This window comes from Elaeis guineensis, chromosome 8, assembly GCF_000442705.2.
Source record: "Elaeis guineensis isolate ETL-2024a chromosome 8, EG11, whole genome shotgun sequence".
Lineage (NCBI taxonomy): Eukaryota > Viridiplantae > Streptophyta > Magnoliopsida > Arecales > Arecaceae > Elaeis > Elaeis guineensis.
The window spans coordinates 8,900,962-8,912,238 of NC_026000.2; the positions used below are offsets into that span (position 1 = coordinate 8,900,962).

General features: G+C 36.0%; 1 protein-coding gene across 1 annotated transcript; it reads right to left on the minus strand.

Moving 5' to 3' along the window:
• Positions 1-6,848: 6,848 nt before the first annotated feature.
• On the minus strand, positions 6,849-9,421 carry LOC105050390 (uncharacterized). Its single transcript, XM_029266177.2, has one exon. It carries the CDS (start codon positions 8,548-8,550, stop codon positions 7,309-7,311), a length of 1,242 nt encoding a protein of 413 aa, XP_029122010.1. The 5' UTR covers positions 8,551-9,421; the 3' UTR covers positions 6,849-7,308.
• Positions 9,422-11,277: the final 1,856 nt, after the last annotated feature.

The window sequence follows — 11,277 nt, forward strand, 5'->3', positions numbered from 1 at the left end:
TAGTTTTAGGATTTTATCAAACTGATTGAATGGTTCATATGAAAAATCAAAGCCTATCATCCATGTTTTTAAAAATAAAGGAGGGAAACTAGCGTTTGAGTGGAAAATGGATATCGGATTGTATCACAGTCCGATATCAACTCATAAAACGGATGTCACGTAGGTTTATTAGCTTGGGCCGATCCTCTTCCCAATAGTTTAAGCTTATGGGCTATGAGTACATGACAAGTGGTATCAAAGTGAGGTCTGGTGTGTCATACCCTTATTAGTCATGCTAATATGACGACGATGGAACAAGGTTGGGTGGGGGAGACTGTCCTACTCCCACATGGATTAACAAAAGAGTTGCCACAAATCATGGAAGGAGCTTGAGGTGGGTATTTTCCTCTTCTATATTTCTTTTTAAATAGTAAAATTAAAAAAATATAAAAAATTCATGTCAAAATTTTATATTTTGATATGATTAATGATATCTTAGATCCTAATTAGATCTACACAACGATGCAACTTTTAAATTTTTTATATTTATTTTATTTTCAGATCTCTACAATGATGTTAAAACTATATTCAGATAAAAAAAATAATAGAAGAATAAAGAAGATGTTGGATTCCAAAAATTAATATCATGCTCGGGATATTACATACCATCATCTATTTTTTTTTTTTTTTTGGGTAGTAATTTGAATAATTTTTACATATTAATTGCTCCTAGGATAAAAGCCCAACATCAAAGTTATTTCTAGATTAGTTAGACCATTAGTTCCTAATATCAGTCGAAAGAAATAAATATGATACCTTCTACCAAAGACTATATTAGCCATAACTAAAATTTATATCTTAAAATTTTATTTAAATTAAATAATACTTTGGTGCGTTAATAAAAAAAATATTGATTAAAATTATTTTAATTATTATTACTACAACTACCAACCTGGCTGATGAGGTTGTACGTTATGCAGCAATCTTTTACGTATCAGGATTCCTCCATACTCAGGATCATTAACTTATATTGGATTATATCCTTCCATATGGATATGCATTGCCCCCATATAAGTCATAATTCAGAGACAAATAAAAGCTAACAATCCTAGGAAAAAGAACCGAACATCAAAGAGGGAGAAAGCCTTCGAAGAAAGAAGGTTCAGCTGTTTCTTTTCCCAACAGAGCAAAAAATACAAAAGAGCAAACAATTGCCACTAGAAAAATGTGACACTAAAGATCTTCTTACATCCCCTCGTCCATGCAGCAAATCAGAACAGCCTTTGAAGAAACATACCTAACAGTCATATGGCAAAGAACAGAAACAGGAAATTTTTCTTTCACATTTCTTTTCCCATCAAAATATGGCTAGCAGTCCTCTCAATTGAACACAATGTTTCTTTTCTTTTAGATAGAATTGAATACAACTTCTCAGGCATTGAACAAGGTTCCAGTCTCTTATATTTTAGTTAGAAAGAGAAGATACATATACAATTTCAATAGAACATTATCTTATTAATTACAAATATTTTCCCACAATCATCAGGCGGTCCTGCCCTGTGTCCGGTCCAAAGAAGTGAAAGACTACATCATGGATGATCACAACCAATTACTACATATTTCAACAAATCCTATGCTAAGGATATATAGTCTATGATATGTATCAGCAAGCCTCTGATTGCACAAGTAACATCAAGAATCTGGCATTGATTCTTCTCCTCCAAGAAGCATTCGATCATATTAACAAAATAAGTTCATTCCTCCTTGAGTTTCAACTCCCAGAAAAAAAGGCATGTGTCGCATAAGATAGGAAGCTTAGGGTGCTTTTACATTGCAACTAGAAGTTAGTAGCAAACCATAGGAGATGCAAAACTTAGCAGCAAAAATTTCACTCTGTAAAATAAATGAAAAAGTTTTAGCATAAGAACAGAGCTGCAGTACAAGAAAGCTTCCCAACTGGTAGAATCACCAGATCGGAATACTTGTTCAATCAGCGGTAAATATGGAATAACATGATTGTTCCACCAAGATCCATTTTCAGCAAGCTCATTAACCTACTGTGCCAATCTTTGATGTACTTAATATCAATATCCTGGTCTTTATTGAAAACTCGTATACTTTTCTGATCCATTTGTGAGAAAGCAACAAAATTTCCTTTATGCAATATCCAGCTAGTAGCATCGAGGCTCTAAACAACACCCAGAAACATGATCCTAACAGAATAATCAGATGTGCCTTCCTGATTGTGCTGAGTTTGGATATGGGTATATCTCAACAGGTATCCAAGAGAACAGATATTCACATAGTTCCTCCATACCAACCTACCACTGAAGAAGCATTGTTCTGACCGAACAGATTCTTTTTCATATTCTAGTCATATACTAATGGTAGGATTTTATTTTTCATATTATGATGATTCTGCATCATAACTTATATGTTTATATGATGGTCAGAGGGTCCTTATTAAGGTAGCATCAGTCTGAAAATCCTATTATGGATATAAATTGAGTTAGGCAAGCCTTAAAATCATCAAGATTTTGCCTCGAAAAGTTTGTTTGCATTCAACACATACATTTTACTCTACATAAGGATTCAAATTATGTAACTTGCTTTCTCCATATGAAAGTGTATGTACCGTGCAGGTACACATGTACATACATGCATCTACTTTATAATCTGTGTATATGTATGAGTATGCATTACTTATGTATTGACGAATATTCTGCATCTGTATAGCCCATAAACTTGGTATTATCATAATAATGCATTAACTTAAGATAGAATGCACTAAATTAATGATAATCAAATTTTGAAATCCTATTCAGTTGAAGCAACATCAAATCCTAAGGACAACGTGTGAACCTCCTCTTTATGAATGTAAATATACCCTCATCACAAAGTTTTGACAGTAATGCTTAAGTAAAATATTGAAGATGTAGCAGAAAAATGATCAAGGAACACAATAATTCTAGAAGATCTACTGAAGAGCCACTTGTTATTTGACAATGGCTTAAAATCCAATCAAACATAAAAAGAGAAATGAGTACTAGATGTATATGAACTTGAATTTAATTGCTTTATCGAGTTTGGATTAAAATCTTTTACAGACTTCACTAGAACTGACAATGCCATATAGCATCATAAAGGCCACTTTCACTGAGAAATTATAAAAAATATACATGTACGTATCAGCAGTGTACCTCTATGATTATTTATTATGATTATTATATGCTTTATCCTTTTTTCCATATAAACAACAGTTCAACATCTGCAACACATTGCCACTTGTGCACAATAGACTATATTGTAACATAATTTTGTCTTGCGAGAGTTTCTAAATAACTTATTAAGATTGGTACCGACAGAAGGAGATCTTTATAGCAAAGTAAATAATAAAATTAAAAGACAAGAAGGGATATCTTCTTTTGTGTTGAGTTTCTTTTTTTTTTTACTTTTGATTTTCATACTTTATTAACTCATTCAGCAATAGATCAAGAGCAAATTGACAACCAATTAGGAGAATAAATTAAAATAAATGTAAGAAAAAGAATAATGCAAACCCTACCAAGTATGATTTGAAGTTTCACCCCATGCTCCAAAGTCGAAACCGGAATGTTTTGATTTCAGCTAGAACTGATCCAAAAATAGGGTTGGTCTCAGAGTTTAACTTATAAGACCACACTATTGCATATATAGGCTATTTATGCTAATATTTTGTGATTGTTTTGTTTTTCCAAAAATTAGGTAGCACTTTCTTTAGATTGAACTTGCAGGTTTTTAGAAGATTTGGAAGTCTTGCAACATTAGGCTCTCAAGACATTTAAAGAATTCTCTTTTATTTCAAAAAGTCAACTATTCTAGAGCTCATACATCATAGACATTTTGATTTCATTTCTCATATAGCCATCAACCATGAAAAAGACATATTGCATCCAAACATGTCAACCTTGTATTTTCCAGGGAAAAAAATGATTGCCATAGTGCGACAACCTCGATATGATACCTCCAAATGTCCAAACAACATAATATATTTTAAATGTTATCATTGATTATTTTGTTCATTTATCTATTTTTCCTAATCTTAATTGCCTCTTTACATTTTCTAATTTTTTTCAGATAAAAAGACCAAAACTGGAGCCAAAACTGCCTAAACCACCAAAATCACTGAAGCTGCTGAAAGCAGAACTCGTTTGATCTAAAAGAAAACAAAAATAAAGCTAACTCCACAAACCTTGCCGAAAACATAAACCATCTAAGCTTGGAAATATGCTCTGAACAAGGAAGCCACCTTTTAAGTTGTTTGAAAAGATCTGTATGGAGGTCATTAAGTATACAAGCATACATACATACTCAGATGCATACATGCATGAACATACAATGTATATAATGTATCAAATATTCATTAATACATATGCATATACATATGTCAGCATCTATCAATCTTCCCATGTTTGTGTCTGCTTGTAATTTTATATATTAACATACATAGAAAGAAAGACACATATATACATAGACATGCAGATATACATACACCAATACATCGAATCAAATACACAATATACATATCAAAAAAAAGTATGTATAAACCACCAGCATTTTGTATGCACAAACACTAATATTACCTAAACTGCATTCCTACTAGGAAGTTGGAATTTTGGCCAATAATTTTTGACTTATTAATATGAACGCAAGTTCCACTATTGATCCTTTCCCTCTTCCATCTTCTGGACTCTTTCCAAGTCTAGGAGATGTGGAGAAATTTTTTCTCTTGATTGCATCATATTAAACTACACGTGATGATGAACATCCAAGCCTACCGAAATGCACTTTAGATTTCATGACAGGCCCTACACTTGTCAAAGGATGCCCTGGCAAAAGTTCAGCACCTTTTTTCCCTTCTGAAAGTTAGTTTTGAAATTTTTCTCAATCTCTAATGGATCAACTCAATCTTAAGCCAACCCAGTGCATATGGGATAAGGTTTGTTGTTTGAGGTTTGAAACATTAAATTCTTATATAGCAGGTTATCAGTCTGAGATGTTTAGGTCTAATATATTTATAGTTTATACAATAAGATGCATAATCAATCTACTATGAAAAAAATGGTTTATGTAAAAAACAAAAGAAACCAATACTATGAATTATAGACTCACAAAACTGCTCCATATTATTTCATGATTTGATATATGATATGCTAAGCATAGCAATATGGAAAGTTCATTCCCCAATGTTATTCCTGACCCTAAAAACAATTAAAATTTCCAATAAATAGTACATAAAGGGAAAAATGAAGATATTGTTCCTTAAATCTATTTCTGACCTTGGTTCATATATATGTATGTGTGCATGTACATGTATATGTGTGTATATGCATCTTTGTCTGTATATGTCTGCATATATATACATATTTCTGTGTGTATATACATTCTTAATAAAACTAAATCTCATGCATTTTCTAATATACATTAAGATTAATAAATTATTCCATTTTATTTTGACTGTTCATATATAATATGAGTTTTTTTTTGGAGAAAAATATCATATATGAGTTCTACAATGGAAAAGGCATACTCTACCTAGCTCTGATGATTAGAGTATCTTTGACAGGTTTTCTGCACCTTGCATATTGTTGTTCACCCAATCAAGTGAAAGATATTGTTAGTCTTTATCAAGAAAGTAGTTATGGTTAGAGTATCTTTTTAGGTTTTGATTGTACAGATATGTACCAATAATAACCTAAACTAATAAGTATACAATCTAACTTGGATGATATACATAGTTAATATGACATTGCATGGCTACGTCTGAAGTTAGGCAGTCAAATTAGTACATGGGCGGTTTTACAAATTATCTATTTTAATGTCAACACAATCATGCATGTTCTCGATGACAAGCCAGAGAAGGGGATTGACTATTCAGAACATGTTTTGTCATCATTATTATGACTGCATTTGGATGTTGTAATCTAAAAATAATGATTTCTTTCATGAATTTATAATTTTTAAATTTTAGAATTTCAGGTCTTGTGGGAAGTGTTTGGTTGTCAGAGAGTAGTTCAAACCACCGCTAAGAGAGAAAAACACAAATATGAAAGTTAGATATTTTCAATGTTGTGATTTTAGGGCAATTTTGAGATTTCATCACACAACCAAACACCTCATACTACAACATCAAGATGAGTAATTTCAAAAACCATGAAATATCATTATTTTCCAGTCCATCCAAATGCAGCCTTAGCCATTTAAGATAATGTTCATTCCTCTTTTTTTCTTGTGTATCATTGTCTCTTTGAAGTAGCACACCGCTGCATAGCATTTCGTGTCTCCGTAACAAAATTCAGAATTGTAGGGCACAGTCAATGTAGAACTGGCACAAGCATGTATGGTACATAATATCTCTAACCTAAGTGGATGATACCACTGTATTTTCTACATGCCTGCTCTTCATAAGGCACTTCAGTTGCCACCTCGAGGAACTTTATAAGTTCTTTAAATGCTCTCAAAATTTGAAAATTCTATGACAAACAAAAAGTCTCCACAAAAACATGATAACACAAACCCAATCAGCATGTTGTGATTCTCACTGCATAGTAGAAATCAGCAAAGAGGATGTCAAAATATGAAACAGTGAGTTGTTTTATTCAAGAAATCATATTTTCTCAAAGATGCTACACATCCAAAATACCTCAACATGATACTAGAGAAATATGTCAACTAAGAGCCTAGAAGAATGCAAGAAATAAGGCATATAAAATTGGTAGCAGAGGAGATACACAGCATTCTTTCACATACTTGATTCCTTATGTATCACTTGCTGAGGTAATTCAAATTTAATCTTCTGAAACAATTCATGAAATGGTAAGATCACTATTAAAACTGATGAAGCAATTTATGCAATTAATAATACATACACCAAGACCCCGCAAGACCTACATAACATGATTGAACCTATACCAAATTACTAATCAATATTCCTGCAAAACTGATTTCCTCCACATTTGATGTAAATTATGTAAAATCTTGGGATTTCTGGTTGTGGTGGAAGATATCCCCCCTCACGGATGCTAACACATACAGCAAATGCACCAAACAGGGGAATTTTTTAAAAAAACTTTCCTTCAGATGGACTGATTTAAGGACTGCAATCTTCGAGAAGGCCCATGACTTTACAGAAAATTTTCACTCTAACCTCTGATGATTTTCTACCAGAGAAGAGAGCCGCTAATCTGAGTTTAGTTCTGTCCAAACTTGCCCAAAGGCCACCCCTTGAGGCTGTTAGAGATCCATCCAGCAACAATTTCATAGATCCAGAAAGCTTGATATAGATCTGCCTTATTCTTCAAATGAGCGGAGGCATATTTTCTCAAGTAGCAATGGCCAGTCTTCACCAAGCTGCGGTGGATTTAGTTCCATTGCCACCCTAAAATCCTGTAGAGATATTGGACACAACTTTCTCAGATCACGTGTACCCTCTGAAGACCCGCCACTACCCTGTACATGCAACTGCTTTCCCGGCCAAAAACCATTGATAGGCTTCCCTACAGGCTGCTTTTGCTTGTAGGCCGGATGCTTTATTGGTTCGCGTCCTGCCCTTGCTCCTACTAGATCAACACATGACCTAATCAGGTTCTTCAAGTAAGCATCTAGCCCATTATTCAATAAATTAGCACATTCCATTGTCACCCCTCCCAAGCCCTGTGACTCTGCTATTTTTTCCATCCATTTCTTCAAAGCCTCAGTATGACATAGCTCACCCTCATCATAGTTGCTACTAAAGCTACCAGTGCTAGTGCTAGTTACCAAAGGCAGAGATCTCTGCGCCCCACCAACACTAGCAGGACAGAATGGTATCCCAAGTGGAGCCTGAAGAGGACCTCTCTTCGAGTTCAAATCATTATTCTGTTCCACCTCTTCCCCATCTTCAACCAGATCCTTGCTATGTACAGAGGCCCGATCATGTGGTGACAAATTCTCCATCCGACATCTCTTTGCCGGCTGCTCTGCAGGCCCACCTTGATGATGCTGCACAGGTCTCTTCAAATCACAAGGACCCAAAATGCAATTCTCCCTGACAATATCTTCATCAGAGTGTACTAAAGATAGGTGATTTGGTCCAAGAGGGCGCGGGCGGTCTTTGATCCTCCGGTCTCGAATGCCAGACCGGACTTTGCGAGGCGAAGGTGGCAAGATGTCCCCATTGGACCAAATAGCCGGCAACGGAGTTGATGCAGCAGGTGCCGGATTAATTCTGTCATCTCCTTGAGGGGATTTTTTCCCTGTACTTCCAATGGGCTTCAGGGGAGCCTTGTCATGAGCCAATGGAGGCGGGGTCTTGGCATGAATGGCATTCTTAAGTATGGAGCGGATGAGCTGGTTGTGCAATGGGATGTTCTCCCGCCCAAGGATCAAAAGGCAGAACTTGTTGAACTCCGGCTTGCTCAGCTTCCGGGCCAACAACTGATTCAGGTAACCAAAATACCGCTGGGCTCGCTCAGGACCGAGCTTCTTGGCTATCTGGGACTTGAGGTCGCCGAGATTGATCCGGACGGCAGGTGGCATCGACACTGGCGGCATCTTTCAATGCAGGACAGCCATATAATTCACCAGATCAACAGAATTAGGGTTCTCCTCTGGTTCTCTCTATCCTCTCTGTTAATTCGAAGTTAGGGTTTTTCTCCACCGTTTACAAACTACATGCGCCAAAGCCAATTCCCTACTGCTCGACCAAAACAATGCGGGCAAAAATCTCGCCTTTGGGGTATAAAACCCTAGGGTAAGCCCGGACAGAGAGGTCCACGCCCAAGAACAAAGATCACCAGCTCGAACTCCTCCAAAAACCCTGGCCGCAAACCTGAATTCCGATCCGGTGGATCGCAACCCTAACGGGAACGGGAGCCAGCTAGAGGAGCACCCAATTTGGCGGCTGGGAGCTTGAAAAAGCTCTGTCTTTAGTGACGAATTGCTCGTCGGGTAGCTTCCAAAGATCGACTCCGTGCTCCGCAATAGGGGAATCCGCTCGAACGGGTCGGATCGCGGGGGGCCCGCGGTCGGAGGGCGGGATTGGAGGAATCAAAGCGGGAGAGAAGAAGGAAAAGAGGCGGACGGCAGGGAAAGACCTAATCTTTGTGAAGAGAGGGGGAGGAGGGAAGGCTGAAGCTGACCTTTGGGAGCTCGAAGTGGGAAAAGAGTCGGGGATTCGAAGCGCATCACCGAGCGCGCAGAGAGAGCTCGCTCGAATTCTGTGTCTCTGTTTCTCGTCTTTGCTTCTGCTTTGCTTCGGGCTCTCCTCGGTCTCTCTTGACTACTACGTCTCTCTTGCTCGCTCGCAAGGGGCTGTAGGATGGGATTGAGCTCTCCTTCCGTCGCTCTCGCTCCCCCGATCGCTAAAGAGCTTGGAAAGAATTCTTTCGCTCTCTCTCTCTCTCTCTCGTTTCCCCCCTTCTCCCTATCGGCCCTTTGTTTTCAATTTTTTATTATGCTTCCCTTTCCGTGTTTTTTTTTTTAAAAAAATTTCTTTCTTTTTTCCTAAGTTCTATTGCTTTTATTTTCCTAGTTTGCCTAGGATTTATTATTTGGTGAAGGAGTTTGCCTCGGATTGGAAAATGGAAGGTCAAAAAGTTGGAGTCAATTTGCCCCTTTGAGTTCTTCGTTCATGATAACAAATTATTATTAGTATTTATTATTTTTTTTCGTTGAAAGAAAATAATAAATAAAGCCAATCTTCCCGAGTTCATTATGCTTAATAGGAGTGAGAGTGTACACGACAAAGATGTATTGTTTTTACACGTAGAACGAATGGTGGATTTTAACATGAGTGGTTCATAATTGCAAAAAAGAGCACCAAAAAGAATTGGAGGCTAGGATTCCAATTTAATTCATATTTAAATGAAGTTAAAAAATTGAATCCGGACCCAATCCAAGTTTCTTTGAGTTTGATTGGGCCAGATTTACGAGTAATTATCAATTTATATGAATTTCTAGTTCAATCATGCACACAAATCCAATCATAATAATAAATTTAATTTGTTACTTAATTATATTACAAGCATAATGTGTAACAAAATAATATGAAACAACATGATCAAAAACACATTATATGTAAGAAATTTCATTGATAACTCTTAAAAGCAATAAATAAATTACTCATAAGCTATATTGTGAAACTACAACAGATATTCAAAAAGGATTTGAAGAATACGTTATATTAATTTGGACTGGTTTGGGTTTAGTTAGGGTTTGGATGGAAAATTCAGTGATCCAAATCCATACCAAGGCAAGTCAAATATTTTTTTTTAATAAAAAAAGGGCAAGTCATATTTTTAAATACAAACCTCATCCAAGTAACTTCAAGATCGGATTGATTTTGGATCTAAATCAAAAGCAAGTCAATCCAATCCATTTAAAGTCTTATTGGAAGCCTTTTAATTGCTTTGAGAACTCAATGGAGGACTCAGCAGAGGTTATTAAACATAACTAATACTTTTAGAGGGTGTTTGATTGGAGGGAGTGAGGATCTGAAATCGGAATCGGAATAGATGACTCCCATTCCAACCGTTTGGTTGAGGAGAGTTCTATTCCGATTTTGATTTCGGAGTGGAATAAAAATGGCTCAATCTATATAAAACTCAATCCTTACTCTTCTCTATGGATTCAAACTTTCATTCCAATTCCGATTTCGATTTCGATTCCGATCACGAACCAAAAATCTCAGAGGATTTGGCCATTCCGATTTTGATTCCAATCCATTTCGATTTTCATTTCCATTATAATTTCAGTTGCAAACCAAACACCTCTTTAACGAGTAAAACTAGCATCAATAGGAGTTGAAATTGCATTTACAACTCGGTGTAGATTGTAAAGATAAGAATGGCCTCTTAATACATTTTGATGACTTATACAAGTCTACCCCCTGCACAATAGGCTAATGTGCTTGTCAATGTTAATTGCATCTCTCATACTGCCATATGAAAGGATGATGATTCATGAAGTAAATAATTTGGTAACTAGTTTGGATGATATGGCATATGATTTGACGCTGTCATAGCAATTAATATAGTTAAAAATATGAAGGAAACAAAAAGAGGGAAGGCACCAAGAAACACCATGATTTAATAGGGATTTTTCTTTAGATTGCATATATTTAAACAGGGTGACATGAATGACAGTTTTATAACAGACACTCCAAAAAGGTGGCAATGACCCCACCAATAAGGTTTAGCTTGTTTTTGGTTCATAATCATATAAGTGCAAAGTTGATGTACGTAATCTTAGGGTCAGGTTGGTTGATTTTGTAAAGAATAA

What these genes read in the sequence shown, in the direction of transcription:
- LOC105050390 (XM_029266177.2), bottom strand. Translation starts at nt 8,550, where the DNA reads ATGCCGCCAGTGTCGATGCCACCTGCCGTCCGGATCAATCTCGGCGAC.